Source organism: Sylvia atricapilla, chromosome 19 (genome assembly GCF_009819655.1).
Source record: "Sylvia atricapilla isolate bSylAtr1 chromosome 19, bSylAtr1.pri, whole genome shotgun sequence".
Classification (NCBI taxonomy): Eukaryota; Metazoa; Chordata; class Aves; order Passeriformes; family Sylviidae; genus Sylvia; species Sylvia atricapilla.
In genome coordinates, this window is record NC_089158.1 from 1,929,522 (window position 1) to 1,947,721 (window position 18,200).

Consider the following 18,200-nt stretch of genomic DNA (forward strand, 5'->3'; position numbering starts at 1 on the left):
GTGCCACTGTCTTCCACCACATGCTTGAGTGTGTCCAGCTAGACTTCCACACCTGCAGAAATACCATAAAGCCACAAACACCTGGTTTGTTTGTAGGAACGTGAGGGTTTCCAGGAAGAGTTAGGTGAGTGTGTCTCCCACTGGCACCCAAGTGTGGGCATGACACCCAGCAGCTGTTTGCTGCCAGCGGGGTCGAGTGTGTGTGTGTGTGCAAGGCACTGCATGTGGGTGTGCACGTCCCCATCAGGGCACGCTGTCACTGGTGTGTGCTGGAGGACGCTCAGGACAGGGAGCTGTGAGCAGTTAATGCTGGCTGTGCGTTTGCAGCAGGCAGGAGGGAGCAGTGGTGACCTCTGGAAGGGGCTGTGCTGAGCAGGCAGCTCTCGCATGCGGGCGGAGCGGCGGGGGGAGCGCTCAGCCAGCTCCGCGGGGTCGGGAAATGAAAAACCCTCTGTATCAGCTTCTTTTGTCATCCAGAAGCAGCACAGAAAAATCCAGCCCTGCCACCCAAAGAATGCAAAATACGGAACAGGAGGAAGAAAATAAAGCCTGGCCAGTGCCCTTTCTCTGGCTGTCCGTCACATCTTCCTGAGGTGTGGATCCCATTTCCAGATCAAACCCCACTGATGTGAGGCCTTTACCTTGACCTGACTTTCACTTGGAAAACACAGAGAGAAAGCCACTTGGAGAGAAAGCCACCATGTTACTGGAACATACACAAGAAACATCAGGAATTCTTTCCTAAAGGTCCAAATTCCCCATTATCCCCATTGAATGAACCACAGGTAACACTGATCACTCAGTGCTCATAAACATGCAACAAGGGATGTGGGTCCTGCAGTTGCCAGGCACTGACCTTCACTCTCTGAGGGTTCATCCAGTGCTGGATGTCTTGCACGGTCTCATTCACGCGCAGGAGGATGGGCTCGTGACTGTGATCCAGACAGGAGGTGGTACACTCCGTGCCTGCTCAGAACACAAAAGGGGATAAAGCTAAAGGATAAAGCAGGCAGCTTCTGACCCTTCCAGCATCCTTCCAGCTGAAGGACAGGATTACAGCTCATTTTTCCTAAATTGCAATTAGCAGTCAACCATAACTATCACATATCTCTGAGCCACATGTGAAGTGCTGAGTACAGCCCTGCACTAGGCAGGAGAGCGTGGGGGTGGCAGGTATTCCAGGGCCTTTTTGAACAAGCTGCAAATCTAAGTGTTTCTCTGGCTATTAACTCCAAGAAGGGGGTCAGGTTTTGTGCTTTCAGATCATCAAGACAATGTGAAGGTTTTTTTCCATTTCAACTGCTCTTTCAAGCACTGGGGCTGATTAGGGAGAGGCTGTCGAACTCATCTCACCTATGACATGGCTGAAACCTATTGTTTGATCTGTCAGATTTACAAACATCCAATAATAATCTTCCAAAGGGTGACCAAGCCTAATGATGTTAGAAATCAGCTATCATCCAAGTCCCACAGTCAATAAGAAGTACGCAGAAAAGTAATGATGGCTTTGTTCACACATAAACCTGCTTTTTCTCTGATTAACTGTCATGCCCAGTGGGAATCCTGTCCTTTCTTTATTAAAACACGCTGCGATACTCTGCAGCAATATCCCAGAGCCCTGTGGTGACACAACCATAAGCCCTCGTGTGTTGCACCATTACCATTTCCCCCCTGGAAAATCACTCCTGAATGGCACAGCTGCTGCAAACATGTCATTAGGATTTCTGCACTCCAATCAGCGCTGGGGGAGGAATTAATCTCTGCACTGGTTTGGAGAACTGGACCTTTGGCTCAACACACGCCTCAGCCTGGAAGGGCAGATTAGGTGTCTGAGGAATTACTGAAGGTGTGTGGGATTCATAGTGACCACGACTGGTTGCTATTATTTTTCCCACCTGCTTCTGCCTTCTCACATTCTCCACTTGGAGGAGTCAGTGGGAGCAGCCAGATCTAGGCTGGAAGGATGAGGAGTGCTTGGGGTTTGTTTTGTTTTCCCAGGACACCTGGAAGTAGCTCCAAGGACCTACTGGTTGAGACATATTGACACCACTCCCATAGTGAATGACTGGCTCTTCTCCAGTGGAGCATCGTGGATGCTTTTTCAAAAAGACATGATCAGGCTTTCAAAAATGCAAAGAAGAGAGGAAAACCCCAACATCTGCTCCCAAAGGTTGGTGCTGGGTAAGGCTACAAAATGTGTGGTATGTCTCCATCTGCTGAGGGTGAGAACCAGCGGCCACTGTACCCTGTCTGAGCCCTAAACTCCTCTCCAGAGAGAGGCCACACTCTTGTGGGAGGTCTGCCCCATGCATCCCTCACCTCCATGATGCTGTGTGGTCCCATCCTGGGGTCAGGCCCACCAGTCCCTGGGACTGGCACCTGCCGATAGTCTCTGTGACAGGAGCAAGAGCTGGCAGGCGCTCAGCACTGAGATGCTCCCCTCCAAACCAGGAACTGGGGTTTCTCTCCTTGCAAAAACCTGTCTGGCCCTGGAGGTAACCTCGACTCAAGGGTAAAACGCCTCTCCACATTAAGAGTCGCCACAGCCTCCTCACTACTCGCTCTCCCGCGCTCCACCACGCTGGTGGAGAGGAGCGGGTCGGAATTGTTTTGATATATGATCTGTAATTGGCATCATTACAGAGCGGTGATCTCATCCAGGTCGTGTTCTCCTCCCCGGGGAGGGAACACAAGGAGGCTCGTAGTCCTCCGCGCGGCTGCGATATAATGAGGGAGCCGCGCAAGGAGGAAATTTCTCCAAGTTCAAAGGGACAGGCGGAGGCAGGAGGGGGATGGCAGGGGCTAGGAGGGGGGCTGCAGGAAGGGGCCTCACAAACCTGTGTGGGCTGCAGGCAGTGCAGCTCCTGTTGCAGCCCTTACAGCAGGGAGACCCTCAAAACGGGGGCTGAAAATACAATGTAAGTGTGTACAGCTCAGAGTGTCTATTCCTCCCTGTGCCTGGGTGACACAAAGCCAAGCTGAGTGCAGGGGGTCATCACTCTTTGCACAGAGAACAGGTACCCCAGAAACAGGAGGAAAGCAGACCCTTTAAAACAACACTTAAACAACTGTCATACCAAAGGGAATGCTCAGCTGGTCTCATACTGTTTCTGGGGAGACCTGAATTATCCCGGTGCTGCATTCTCCTGTCACCTCCCTGCCTTTCAGCTTCTGGAGTGCGGGTTTGTGCATGTGGCTGAAGGAGTGGGGCGTTATGAAAGCGTAAGAGCAAAAGCGGGTACAATCCTTCTCTGTATTTTGCAGACTGGATGTGTCTCTGGCACAGCCTGGTATGCTGCTGCCCCTGAAAACCAGGTGGCCAAGAAGGGACACCATGAAACTGGAAGCACTGCAAGGAGCCAGCAGTCAGAGCATGTTACATGATGCCTGGCCTCTCAGAGCTTCACATTTCCTAAAAGCATTTCCCTGAAAAGCCTCCCGTAGCAGGTTTTCACTCAGGCAAACAGGTCCACAGAAGGTGATTTGAAGGGCTGCAGGCTCCTTCCTCCCTCCCTGCATTCCCATCCTCTTCCTGCTCCCACCTGGGGACAGGTGTTGGGGATGCTCACCCACCTATGCCGTAGCCGCCGGAGCACTGCAGCTTCAGGTGGCTGTTGAGTTGGGTGGGCAGAGCACACTGACCCTGCATCTCCCTGCACAGGTGAAAGGACCCGCTCCAGGTGCCATCCTTCCTGCAGTGGATCACGTTGCTCCCACGGCCCTGGGGATGAGGGGAGGAGATAATGAGGATTGACACAAAAAATTAGCAAGGAGAGGCTTGGAGTGAGAAGTGAGCAGAGGCTGAGCTGGGAACAAAGTTCTGTTGGAGCTGGAAAAGTGCCTGGTTGGGACTGCTAGCCCTTGGAGGGGCAAGAAGGAGTTTTTCTTCCAAAGAATAAAGAAAAGGAAACCTGCAGTGCTCTCTCTAACACACACACACACACACACACACACACACACATCCTCTGTGCAATTCAAGGTCTTTACAAGCCCCTTACACCTTATAACAGCCCCACTCCTGTTTCAATAAAGGTGCCTTCACCCCATTTGCCTTCCTTCTTGTTACAGAGGTGTGGAATGCAGACAACATTTTTCCTCTTTGCATTTTCTAACCAGTTACATCATCTGTCTTGAAAAAGAAAGAATCCCCAATGGCCACTGGAAGGAGGCAGGGAGAGCAGGACATAAGCTTAGCAGGGCAGAACGTGCTCTTTAGAGCTTGGCTGCCTTGAGTGACAGCAGGCAAAGGGGCTGAGATGGACACGCACAGAGGCAGGTGGGAAGGATGAAAAAATCCTCTGGTGTGGGAATGGGCAAGGAATAGAATATGACATTTCTCTTATAGAAGAGATTCTCCGTATGATACTGAAGAATGAATACCAAAGTCCGAGGGGAAATATCATGCCCTTTAAAAACAACAAAGGAGTGCACAGGCAATCTTTTGTCAGATCTATCCTCACAGCGTTGGGGATTTCTGTGCAAACGAGCTCTTCTGTGGGATCTGTGAGCCTGACTGCCATGGGGCAATGTGGGACATTCAACAGGAGGATATCTTGTGTGGTTGGGCTCCAAAACTCCAGCAAGGGCCTTACTGGGTGGGAGAATCATGTAGGATCTCTGCTTCTCCTCACCCATTTTTCATGCATGACACGTTGCCTGCAATCTACCCACCCTGCTCTTGGACACTGTGCTGCATATCTCTGGGGATCCTTTAATGTGCTGTCCATGCTGGGATCCCTGCAGGACTGCTGAACTTTTTGGAGGAGCTCTGCCCCACAGCTCACACCCATTGTTGCACAGGGACAAGCATGGAAGAGGGCTCAGCCTTCAGTGGTACTCTCGTCCTTGATATCCTAATGCTTCCCTTTTTTTGCTCAGCTTTGTTAATGAACACAATGCTTAGTGAGATGCAAAGTGGTCTTAGCAGCAGACTATGGTGTGGGACCAGCTTCCCATCCTCTAGACATCTGGCCATTGCCAGAAGTAATAAGGAAATCATATGAAAGGAATAATGGAGCAGATGGACTCAGGGTGAGATCCAGCTTGGTGATTCTCACCTAAGGGCCAGTTTGGCAGAGATTGATTAATTTAGATTTGACTGTTGATATGATTTGTGTACAATATGCAGAAATGGAAGACATTTGCTCTGGTTCCAGGGGAGATACCTGCTTAAATGACCATTATATTCCTGGTGATTAAGAGATACTGTATGTGCAGCCAAGTAATGAGCCTTCAGCATGGTGACAAAGTCTGGTATAAATTGCTAAATTATAATTGAGCACAATTTGCAGTTTTAGAAAGTGTGGTGCACTCCCCTTGCAATTTCCATGCCAGGGTTCAAACATGATTCTCAAAGATGAGCCCCGAAACTTGATTTATGTTCCTGGAGCTGGCTGTACTTGAGGATACTCCTGTATAGTTCCAGCAACATACTCAGAGATCCCAGGATATCCATTGCTATAGTAACATACTGTCCATCATTCCCTGACCTGCAAAATCTCTTGTGAAAATCCCTGCTGGGTTTCTTGCTTGGATGCAACGTGTATTATCACCTTATATAGCTGAGAGAGACTTAGTGGGGTTTAATCCTTAAATAATTAACACCTCTCAAGTGGTTCTGGTTTGTGCCAGGAGTCCTTGCTCTTCTTCTGTAGCTTATTTTCTGGGATATCTGAAAATATTTTTCACTGTAAATCCCTTTCTCAAGATTTTATCTGCTCCTTTGCCCAAGGTGCTTTCTCAGCTGAACAGTCACTCCTCTCCCTCCCAGTGAACAGACAGTTGTATCTCTCCCTTTCCAGAGCTCACTTCATTACTGCTGTAACCCTGACTCTACTGCTTGCTCCTCTTGGTGTTCACCTCATTTAAAAATGAACAGAAGCCTGTTCCACCAGCTGTCATTGCCCTGGAGGTCTCAGTTTCCCTGCGCTGGCAGTGCTGGAACACGGCACAGGCCACGCTGCCCCTCTGAGCCAAAGTGGTGGATGCACAAAGCCACAGCTGCTGTGTCCCAGAGCTCCCACCCCCTCTGCACCCAGGCCTGGAACTTCTCATTTCACACTGCTCACAACCTCACTCCAAGGCTTAAACAAGGAAAACTTTTCCAGGTGCTCTGATGTGAAATGCTGGGGTTCTGCCTGCTAGGGCTCTGCCTGTTGTCCCCACGGAGAAGGCAGGCCAGAGGACAAGGAACAAGGGCTTTTAACACGTGGAGCAGGTACCAGAGATGTCTTTCACATAACTGGCCCTAGGGCAGGGTTGGTACCTTTTTAAAGATCCTCAGGTTCTGGATGATATTAAACAGCCCTTGTCAGAGCACTCCCTGCTCCAAGCAGTGCCTACAGTACCTGCAGCTTCCACATCCCCACTTCCTCTTCCCAAGCATAGGGAGCAGCAGCAGCACTTATGGGAAAAGTTACTTATCTCACAAACTATAATTACCTCTGGTGAGGAAAACTAGGCATTTGAAATAAGATAGCAGAGGCCAGACCTTCTCATATAAGTGAACACAGCTCCCAGGAAGCCAAGGGCAACATGCTGATTTGTGCCAGATGAGGATCTGACCTCTGATGCCAAATGACACCGTCACAGCCAGAAAAAGACGGAAGTTTATAGAGAATTCATCTGAATAGTTGTAATCTCTATGGTGTTAAATTATCACACAACACACAGACATACAATGGTAAGAACTGGAGCAAAAGGCAAAGTAAAACAGAATAAATAAATGAGATAAGTATAGATAACTCACATTCTACTTATTTTCATTTGTAGCTCCTTATTTTCTAGCCAGATCATAAAGCCACTGTGGCAGATTTTTCTGCCACTTACTGTCCAGAAACAGTAACTTCTAAGTTACTTAACTAAGTCAGTCACTTCTAATCCTCTACAGGTAATAGTTAATACTGTTACTACTGTCATAAAAATAATATTTCCAGTCTCTCACTCAATTTTTCCTTCTGCAACTCCCTGGTTTTAGAAGAGCTAAATGTCCCTCGGCCTCTCCAAGATGAGTGTGCTTAGGGAAGGTATAATAGAGCCAGACTTCACGGGCTGAGGTGATCTGGGTAAGGCAGACTCACCGACTGGCTGTCATCATCCTCGCACTTGATCCGGCACTCGCTGTTGAACTGGAAGCCGTTGGAGCACTGGTAGAGCCCGTGGAACTTGGAAGGTGGAGGGTCACAGGTGACGGGCACGCAAGCACCCGGCAGCCACGTGCCATCTTGTGTGCACTGGATCTTAAAGGCTCGCCTTTTTGTGCAGGAAAAAAAGCAACATTTAGTGAGTGGCTGAGTCAGCTGGGAGCCTCTAAAGCCTCTGAGCTCTGCTAGCAGGTTGCAGGAGATGGGTGTGCTCGGGCTTTTAACACTTGGGGAGCAAATTGTGAATCTGCGTCATGAGGTCTCTGAGCAAAAATAATGATTATTTGCAAAGCCAACACTGAGCTGCCCAGCCTAGACTCCTCTTTTGGCCTTGGACACATCTCCCAAGAACTCAGCTTCCCAGGCTTGTGGGCTGTGGTTGGTTTGAAGTGGGTTTGTGCAGAGTCAGAAGTATACGACAGCACTAACCCTTTTCTGCAGGGTTTCAAAGGGAACTCCCCAGGCTGCATATCAAAGGGGTATGTATTTCTAAGGTAAAGTCTGTTTTTTGAGCATTGGTCAGGATTTTCAAAGAACCCTAAGTGAGCTGGGTGCCTAAACCGACACTGCACAACTATGTGCATGAAGGAATTGCTCCATGCAATTCCCTATGGCACATGGAGTCTGTGACAAACAACCCCTTCCAAAAATCATTTTAGCTCATGGCTTTCTGAACCAGGCCGATGGCACAACTTTAGTTTTTCACGTACTTTCTTGATTTTCTGGAGGATCCAGGGACGTGGTAACCTGGTTTGCATTTGTACTTGCAGAATGAGCCCACTTTGTGCTTGTCTTCCCGGCAGCGAGAGGTCTGGAGATCTGCGTTGGGAACAACGGAGGGTGCTCGACACATCAGCTCACACAGAGCCTCAGGAAAGGACCACAGCCCATCCTCCATGCAGGTCAAGTTGCTGTTGTTTCCTGAGAAGAGCAGTGAGCAGAGTTAACAACATTCAGGAGGACTATTTCCTTGTGAAATGTCATTACACCCATAAGAAATCCAAAGCCCCCTCGGCAAGTTTGACAAATCCCACTGCACTGAACATTCATATGTCCTGTGCCTTCGCTCACTCTAGATGATGTCATTAAATCATTAAGGACTCTGCTTTCAGGTGACAGGCAGGCAGTGCTTATTTCAGGAAATGCTATAGCATAGGGGAAGCCACACGAGCTTTGTCATCTTTTGTATTTCTCTTCCTTATTTTGTTCCTCTCTGAAAGGAAGCTTGTTTCATACACCAACCCCCTCCTCTCCAAAGCCATGGCTTTAACAGAGGGTTTGGTGCCATTGCATTCTTCATTCTGCTTCTGTGTTATATCTTTTCCCTGAATCTGTCCCTTTTATTTCAATTTGGAACCTTTTGGAGCAGCATCTGTTAGTATTAGAGTCACTACTCCAACACAATGAGGAGCCATTCTCAGCTGGGGACTCTCAGTCCTTGGGGACTACTGTGATAAATATGATTCATAATACTCATTAGAGACTCATTTTCCTCAGGAAGCTTTCTTGGCCAACACCTCAAAGGTAAAAGGTACAATGGATCTATTTGCCTCTGCTATGACCTACTTGACTTCAGAAGGTTAAGCTAAAAGTAGCCCAGTCTCAGTGTATTTTACATTCTTTGTTATTTTATACCATATGTTGAAAAGGAATAAGCTTTTCCTAAGAAACAAAGCACAGCTATGAGCCACTAACCCTTCAAAAATCCCTAATATTCCATTGAAATCCCCGAGCATTGCTGCAGGAACTCTTCTCAACCCACAAGGCATATTTTCAACAGTGAGCCAACTTCGGAGTTATCTGAAATAATACTGACAAACTGCTAACCCCGGAGCAATGCCATCTCTCTGCGAGGGGAGGAAGAGAGCTGGGGCATGAGGCTGGAATTCAAAGAAGAAGAAAACAAAAGGCTCTGGAGGGCTCAGGAAGGTATGTGGAGGAGCCCTCCTGCCCTGCCCTCTAAGATAAGAAGAAGCTGCATTAAATCAGGATTTCTCTCTCCCCTCCCCAACTGCAGATGATTGCAGAGGTATTTTGTGCAGAAGGCAGCTCTTTTCTGGAGCACCAGCATGTTCCTCTGCTCTGACTCATGCAGCAGCTCCCAGCCCAGCCATGGTGATATCATACTTGCCACTGCAAAGCGATAAGCTGTGACATTACCAACAGTGGCTGTCATGACGTCAGTGATTGAATTAGGCATGACTCATTCCAACGCTGTTCTCCAGAAGCTTAGTGGCAACATTTATTAGTCATCAGAGATGGCTCTACACCAAAACAGTGCCTTTACCTCACAGCTCAGTGTTTCTGGACCAAAATGAAGTGATGCTACACACCAGAGCTGCAGCTCCTGACCTGGGGCTGGTTGTCATCTCTCCAGCTACCCCCTGTCTGAGTCATCAGCTCTTGTTGGTCATGATGAGTATAATTATTTTCACTGCCCGCCCAAAAAATTTAAAGCATTTAAAGTGAAAAAAAAAACCCTTTTGTTGAAGATGGTCCTGTGAGTGTATAAATAGAAAAAGGGATGATTTTGTTAAAAAGTAGTCTTAATTTTCTCTTAACTGTCTTTTGAGTAGTCATGACTTTGACTGTGTATTAGCTGGTTTTTGTTATCTCCCATCAGAATTAAAAAGAATTAAGCAATTTGCTTATATATGAAGTAATCAACATAGCCTTTCCCTGAAGTGAAGAATACTTCCCATTCCTTTTTGGGGTTTCAAAAAATCCCAGCAGAAAAGGAAATACCACAGGTACAGAAAAAGCTTATATGGTGTTTGTGCCTGAGTTGACAACAGCAGTTTACTCCACTGCAAGATGGACAAGTTAATTTGGGACTAATGTTCCTTCAAATTAACAATAGTATCTTTTCTTGCTTCCTGAGGATGAAATCAAAAACGGAAATGTGCCAGTGAGCAGAAGAGTTGATGGTGCTGAGAAGAGGGTGTTAGTAGAAAAGTAGCAGGGAAGAAGATTGAGGAGGGAAGGAAAGAGGGCAGCAAGCTGTGTTATTTCTAGGGGAAAAAATAAAAGAAAAAAGGAAAATGTAAGGAGTGCCAAACAAGAAGAGGACAGGAAGGTCAGAGTAGAGCAAAATGAGTGTGGAAAAGGAGTAGTGTGATGATGGATTAGAAAACACAGTGATGGGGGTCTGTGCCATTGGGACGTGGGGCTTTTCAGTCTTGGCTTTCAAAACACATGGAGGAGGCATAGAAGGGAGACAGAGTGGAAATACACAAAGCATGTGAGAGAAGAGGAGAGAGTTCAATCCGATTTATCCCCATGACTCTTCCATGTTTTGGTTGTATGGAAGCAATATTCCCTGTCATTACTGCCCTGCCAGCCACGATCAAGGAAAGGTCAAACCAAGGTAATAGAGAGATGCAAAGGAACTTAACTTCTAATACAAATAAACCTTTCACAGAGTCCCATAATTCTTCCTACTTAAAATAGCATGAATAATTCTAAACCAGCAGCAAGAGCAACATGTATTCCTAGAAGCAGCCTGTGTTACTGTGTGCCCCAGGTCACTGCACAGACACCCCTCAATACCTTTCAGGAGAGCAGGAGGTCGGCAAGTGAAGGAGCATTTCTTGCCAAAGGTGGTGCCCTCGCTGCAGTTGAAGGTGGCTGGGTAGACGTGGTACTGGTCTGGGACACCACAGTCCACGGGCTCACACGTCACCTGCTTGTTCCACTTCCCATCCATGCAAGTCATGGTGACGCTGGACTCCGTCTGGAAAAAGACACATGGCTACAGCCAAGCACAGCCAGCAAGGGAGAGATCAAAACCATTTCAAGCCTAATAGCCATTATTTTGGCTCACAAGTTAAGCACGGCCATGTCTGGTCCCTACCACTGTCATGTGGACAGCAGCTACCAGACCCACCAAGGCTCATAAGAAACAGTGTCACAGAAAGGATTTTCTGCCATCTCCGGGGTGAGACACTACAGTGCTTCCATATAAAGAGTGCAGCTCTACAAATAATGCAAACTCTTGTCTGGCCTCCTGAGGGAAGCAGGGAACCTGCTGTTCTGCCCTGCCATGGAAAGGAGTACAAGCCTGAGCTGTTTGGAGCTGACAGCTGTCCCCCATCCTTGTCACCTTTGCGGTGACACAGCCACTCCAAGGGGATCCCCCTGTGTTTCCGAGTAGTCAAACTCACTCTTGGGTTTGAAGCAAAAGCCAAGCTGACAAGAAGCCATTTGGGACTCACATCTGAGGCTCTCCTGAGAGGTGTCAGTCACCCTTGGATGAGGGTCCCAGGGGAAGTGCCTCGGGCCACATCAGCACTGTGTGCAGATACTGACAGCTGCTGTTGTGGCTTCTCTGTCAGAGTGCCCCAAGGCTCCATACAGATCCAGGGCCCTGCTGTCCTGACACCACGGACACGAATGCCTGAGGGACACGCCTTTTCCAGCAGGAGTTTGCCATGGGCAGACCCAGGAGTGTCCTGCTCTTAACTGGCACCTGCAACTTGAGAGGTTGCACACAGAGTCACTGTCTGTACTCTGACTTCCCTAAAGTCACTCTGCTGTCACAACTGCACAGAAACTACACTTCTGTGGATCTGAGAAATAACCCAAACTGCACAGCACACTGGAATCCTGGAGTGCTAGGGGCAAAAAAGAAAAATGGGGGGAGGAAGTAAAGGAGCCACCCATCTAAAGCTAAGATGAATTTACTGGATGACTGAAGGAAAAACAGATGTCGGCAAAGAGAACTGAGTAAACAACATATCCACTTTCTAATTAAAAATGGAAAATTATTAGAAGCTAGAAGTGAGGAATCTAACTCTTCTCGCCACACCAGAATAAAGAGAGGGACAGAGGTTAAGAAATGTGAGAAACCCAAACATGAGAAAGGGAAGATACTGGCGAGGAATCTGACCAAGCCATACAGCAGCACTCCTTTGCCTCCAGGGAATATTTTATTCAGGGCTGGTATGCTCACAGGAGATTTGCACCACCAGCCATTGATCTGGGTTTATAAAAGGAAAGGGAATTTTTCTAGCACACATCAAAGGGACCTGGATTCCCTTTTTGCAAAAACACCCTAATGGTTTCAACAGAAGTTCAGACCTGTCTCCCTTTGATATATGGTTGCATTCAGAATGGAAAAAGCAGTCCCAGAGCTGAGAAACTGGACACTTCCCAAGTGGGCACAAAACCCCTTTTCTAGACCATAGAGTTTATTTAAACAGAGAGTGCTGCTGATGGAAAAAAATGTCTTTTCTACAAACTCAGAGTAGCACATTCTGGGATACTCAGAGCCATCAGGTGAAGTGATACTGTGTGTTCTCATTCCCAATCAAATGTGGCTGTTAATTCTGCCTTTGTTGCTTATCAGAATATCTGTACCATTAAAAAGTGTATATAAACTATAGGCAGTTACTGTACTAAAGACTCCAGGGGCTGTGGTGTGATGGCCACAGGAGAAGGGATAATACAGCCTATTCCCATGTCTTGCAAACCATCAGCACTCCAGGATGATCCAGGATGATCCAGGATGATGCTCCAGCATCCAGCAAAGCCTCCATCTCCCTTTAACAGCTGCTATCATGAAATAACAGAGCAGCACTGCGGCTGCTGGAACTTAAAACATAAACCCAAGCTATGGATGTCAATAAACTCAAGCTAATGATGTCAGGGGCTATCCAAATGTTTTGGAAAAGACATAGGTCTTGAATAGTTTCATGTTGGATACTGGATCTGTGCTGCACATAGGGAAGCTATATCAGTGATAAGAGATTCAGCTCCAGGAATAAAGTTATTGCTGTTGCGGTGACCTTGTGTAGGAGTAAATGAGTGTTCCTACCAGCTGATACTGGCTGCTGAGATACAGTGTGGTGCACCAGGAGGTTTCTCTAACAACAGGGTTGCACACCTCTGCCGAACACCAAAGAAACACTGCAAACTCAGAAACCAGAATATAAAACAAAAATTTAAACAGAAGCAATATCTGTGCATGACAGTCACACCTTACAAAAGGAATATTTTACCCAAGCTACCACTTGTGAGAGTATTTCTCCAGCCCATGGCCTTTGTCAGCAGAAAGCAGCAGAACACCAGAGCCTGCTGGAAATGCCACGGGCCTGGGATCTCCTCTCTTTGGAAGGGATCCCTCTCCACAGCCATACTCCCACTGTCCTTTGTCTGTGCCCCTGTTCTAGACCTTGATATCAAAATGTTAGTAATTAGTGTCTACATTTTCATCTCTGGTTTTTTTCCCTGTGGTACTTTCCCCACAACCCCCCCTAACCTAATCTGTAAAGTCCTCTCAGACCCCTATGGGTTTTCCTCTTCCTGGCGCACAGGGAAAGCCATTCCCAAGCAGAGAAGCTGTGCCCATGGAGGTAAGACCCTGGCTACTCAGCTTTTCCCAGTAATTTGTTCCACATTTGGTATGATGGAAGCTGAGGTTTTCAAGGTCAGACATAATAATGGCACATTTTAGAGCATGCCTATCATGTCATCACTTGAAGCACATGTAATCCTGCAGCAGGACACAGCAGAGAGCATTCCCTGCAATGGAGACAAAGACCAGTGGCTCTGACTGGAAGCACAGAGGACAAACCTACCACAGAAATTATTGCTGATGGCACCCACCAGCTTTTGACTTTCCCCTCTTTCAGTGCCACACCTGAGAGCGGGATCAATGCAGTGCCCAGGGACAGCACCACTGGCTGCTGAGCAGGATCCTGTCTCTGCCCAGCTCCATGCCACACCCTGGAGGCATTTCTGATAGACTCAGCCCTTGGATCTGCTGCTGGGTCTTAGTGGCAGCATCTGCCTCTGCCTTTGCAGCTCTCCCACCCGGAGCTGAGCAGGCACGTGCCTGTTTCGCCTGTCTGATCTGACAAGGTCACCCAGCTCACAGCAGCCTACACGAAGCACTTGGCTTTCTCATCTGGTTTATTAGCTGTCACTTTGGGCACTTTGTGCTGCTTTGACTGGCATCACAGCAACTGCTTCCCTTCATGTCCTGCCTTGCAAAAGAGGCTCAAGCAAGGGGGGAGGGTGGGCAAGGAGGAAAGAGGGGGGAAAGAAAAGGGGCCTCCAAAGATACAGTGTGCAGTACAGGGAAGAGGATGCAAACTTAAACAAATCTGGTGCCAGAAAGATTTGTTTCTCGGGACTTTTAACAGCCTGGGAGAATTCATGTCTCTTTCCTGCTGCCCAAGATCCCAGCCGGCTCCTTCTTCAAGCGATGCTTCACGTGTGAAGTTTCCTCTCCTTAAAAATGAACAGCTGTGCCCTCCCCTCTAAGTATTCTTCCACTTCTGCCCACTACTGTGCCTCTAATTGAACCCACATGAGCCGCGCTTTCTTTTCCTGGCATGATTGATGATGCCTTTGCACAACATTAGGGAGCTGCTGGGTTTTAAATAACACCTCTTGACCAGAGCAGCAGTGGTGGTAGCTTCAAGGAGAGATGACAACAAGTAACTGAATGAGAGGGGCTTTCAGTGAAGGACAAGGGGGAGGAAAGCAGTGAAAGACAAAGGGGAGGGAAAGAGGAAGAGGACAAGAAAGAGTGATGGAGTTGTCGGGAGGGGGGGGGGAAGAAATCAAGGAGGGAGGATGAAAACATCCCCAAGATCTTCTTTGTGAGAAAGATACATGAAGGATTTTGCTCCATCACTATGCAAACCCCTTTGTTGTTGTCAAAGTCCCTGAATGAGGGTGCGAGAGAGCCCAAGAGTCTGTAAACAGCTCAGCTTTCTTTTTCTTTTTGAGCAGCAAACAGTTTCTGCTCCACAGAGTGCTGACGAGTTTTAGGGTTTGGTGATTTTACAGGGTTTTAACAGAATTTGGGAATGGAAGCTTCTCAGAGAGGGAATGAATGAATGCTTTGCCCAAAACCTGATTAAAATGGTGGCTTCAGAAGACATAGAGTCTATAAAGTGTAGAAACTGTTAAAAAATTTTTCAAAGACCCTTTAGATATAAAAGATTGATTTGAAATGTGACTTGTGCCCCTACATCACTGAAGTGCTTTTGAAAATGTTGCTTTTAATTCTCTCTTTGCCCTTTTTTTCTGTCTTTCAATGAAATAGGGAAGATAAATGTGGTTCAGGTGCTAAACAAAGGTGTTTCCACTGGTCTGTGAATCACCTTCACCAGCATGCAGTGGTTGTGGGCCACTGATGGTCAGTCTGATCTTTGAGACTTTGCATCTCAGCCTCCTTCCTACCCAGGAGTGTGAAACACCATTATGTGCAAGGCTACTTCCCTCCTCCTCTTCCTCAGGCAGCCACACACACTGACAGTTAAATGAGAAAAAAATAATAAAAATCTCTAGACCTTCAAATCAGTCAAATAATAGTGAAATAACCAATTAAATGACAAAAATGGGACAAGGAACATCTTTGTGCAAGGTTCCTCAGCCATGACAGAAAGTCCCTCAGGCCATGGACAGCAACCCACGTGCCCTTTCTCACTCCCAAATGCTTGTGACTGGAAGAGGAACTGAAGCTAGGAAGCAAATGTGGAAGAAGTACAATGCCTTTTGATATGAGAAATCCAGACCATGGATTCTGGGCTTTCTCAGATAATTAATTTCTTGCCTACACGTTCCAGAAGTTCTAGTTTGAAGCACCTGACAAAAAGAAATAAAACAAGATGATAGTGAAAGAAACTGTCTGTTCCTTTCCAGAGGATCTCTGAAGCAAACTAATAAAACTTTAAAAGCATGTGTTTAATGTGCTTAGCTGGTCATGGGTATCTTTAAGATGCTCCACTCATTGCCTGATTTGAACAGTGGATGCACAGCACTGAGCAAAACAAAGCCACTGGCCTCAGGGGGTTTTATTGGTGGAAAAAGACAACGAAGTGCAATAGCAGAGCAGGGTGAGAGGAAGAGTGTTGTAACAGGCAGTGAATCACGTTAGAGAGGGGTGCTAAAATCCTCTGCTCATATGAGTCTGATCAAGGCTCTGAAACCAAACTTCTCCCAGCAAAACCATGCCCAGCTGGCCCAGCCTCCCCAAAAGGTAATGCTTGCATTTAAGTAGTACAGGGCTGGTGAAGCATGCTCAGGCTGTTTTATTTGGTTTGTGATCCCTGCGTGCTCCATGTACCCCATGTACAGACCCCTTCCAACAATTTCCTGGTTCAGGCATTCAGGCTCGTTTGGAGAACTTGTTTTCTGTTCTGTAAAAATGCTCAGCTGGAGCTGGGGTTCTGGTGCTGATGCCAATTAGGATGGAAGAGGCCCAGCTCGTGGGGTCCTGTATTTGTTTTGTAATTGAGTTGAAAGGGCTGACTCATTCCCCTCCAGCCTGTCTCCCCCCTCTCCGAGCTCATGAAGAACACAGTATTTCACAAGTACAGACAGGCTGCTGAGTGCGGCTGCCCCAGCCCCCGGCCCAGATGTGAGTGCTGCTCCAGATGTGAGTGCTGCCCCCACCACCAGGGAGAGAAGGTGCTGATGGGGGAAACCACCCCCTGTATCACTCAGAGGATGTGGTAGGGTTAAAGATGTGGGCACCAAGTGGGGTGTCAGCCCTGCATCCCCCTGTCCCCAGCGTCCTGCACGTGCACCTCATCCACCTCCCCCAGCACAAAGCATCTGTTTTATGATGTTTAAACAAATTGATAAGTTTCCTCAATACCCCCCTCACTGCATGAAGATGTGCTGCTTTTGTAGGACTGTATTAATGCACAGACTAGAGAGGATGGGGAGCATTTCCTGCCCTGCTGGGGGAGGTTTTTGGTGATTTGTCTGGAAGCAAAAAGGTTTGGGTGCTTCTTCTGTGCCCTCCATGCTGTACATGCCAGGGTGTGGTTGGGAGCAGATGGACTGATACACTGCAAAGGAGTTACTACATTGTTAGCCTCAATACAAGGACTAAAAATTAGATACTTTGCCCAGAAATTGGTTGTGCAAAAACACAAACACCCTACGCCCAAAACACCAACCCCACTGTTTGCCTGAGTAGAGCCAGTGAAATCAAAGAAGGACTGAACACAAACTTTTTGGTTTGAAAATTTCTAAATTCGCGGAACATCTGGGCTTTGCTCATTGTTAGTAACTCTTCCTGTAGAGTCAAAAGGCTCCTGTTCTGATGATAAGCATTTGGATAAGACCTTGTCCCAAGGCTGGGACGAGATTTTAGGGTCTAGCCTAAGTTATTTCTCAATTTCTCCACTGCTGTTTGTTCATCTTGGTCGTGTACATTATAAAAAAACCACCCCAGCAGTGTTGGAACACTGGACACTGAGAATTTTAGACTTTCTGTGCTGAGAGGCACTGACCCTCAAGAAAATACTGCATTTGACCTGAGGCCTTGGAAAAGGCTTCCAAAATTGAATTATAGAACTGGGATTATGGGTGTGTAGTTTGAATAGAAGTGTATAATATCACACGGTGGAAAACTTAGAGTTTAATATTTTAGAATATACTAATATATATAACCAAGATGGAGGTTTTAGTGTGTAGACTGAGTCCTTCTTTTTGACCTTCTTCTTCATTGGTCTGGGTGATATTTTGTAATTGGATAGAAAAGCTTGCATTGTGGGCCATGGGTGGTTGGTTATTGGGTTAAAAGAAAAAATAATTTAAGTGTCATTTCTTAACTGGACAGTTTATCCTTAAAATGCCTTGTAGAAAGAGAGATAAGGCTCCATTTTTAGTTTGTTAGCTTGAAGTGCTGTAGAACCTACAGCTTGTGAGACTGTAACATCGATAAGAATTAATAAACATCTGAGTCCAAACAAGAAATATCATTTGCTGCATTTAATTCCAAACCTGGCAAAAAGAAGATAAAACATGACACAGCAGAACAAACCTGGCTCTTGAGGAGCTCATCATCTCTGTGGATGTGCAGGATGTACCCAGTCCTGCAGCTGACGTTGCACTGGGCGCCGCTGTCCCAGCCGGTGCCGCCGGTGCAGTTCAGCACCGCGTTCTCGATCTCCAGCCTCTTGCAGTTGGTGGCTTCGCAGGAGTAGTGGACACAGCTGGCAGGGAGACAAGGAGTGCTGATGTTATTTGTTATTCATTTTCATCCCTTCCTCAAGAGCAGTGTCTGACTGGCAGCCTCTTTGCTCAGAGAGC

At 47.2% G+C, this 18,200-nt stretch overlaps 1 protein-coding gene across 1 annotated transcript in view; it reads right to left on the reverse strand.

Annotated features, from left to right (window-relative positions):
• PAPPA (pappalysin 1) overlaps positions 1-18,200 on the reverse strand; it is a 175,839-nt gene that overhangs the window by 21,645 nt on the left and 135,994 nt on the right. Inside the window, exons 14-19 of the mRNA XM_066332468.1 lie at positions 17,932-18,103; positions 10,692-10,875; positions 7,853-8,063; positions 7,080-7,251; positions 3,574-3,721; positions 857-966 (exon numbers count right to left, since the gene is read on the reverse strand). Coding sequence (XP_066188565.1) covers positions 857-966; positions 3,574-3,721; positions 7,080-7,251; positions 7,853-8,063; positions 10,692-10,875; positions 17,932-18,103 — 997 coding nt within the window. The remainder of the gene's footprint in view (positions 1-856; positions 967-3,573; positions 3,722-7,079; positions 7,252-7,852; positions 8,064-10,691; positions 10,876-17,931; positions 18,104-18,200) is intronic.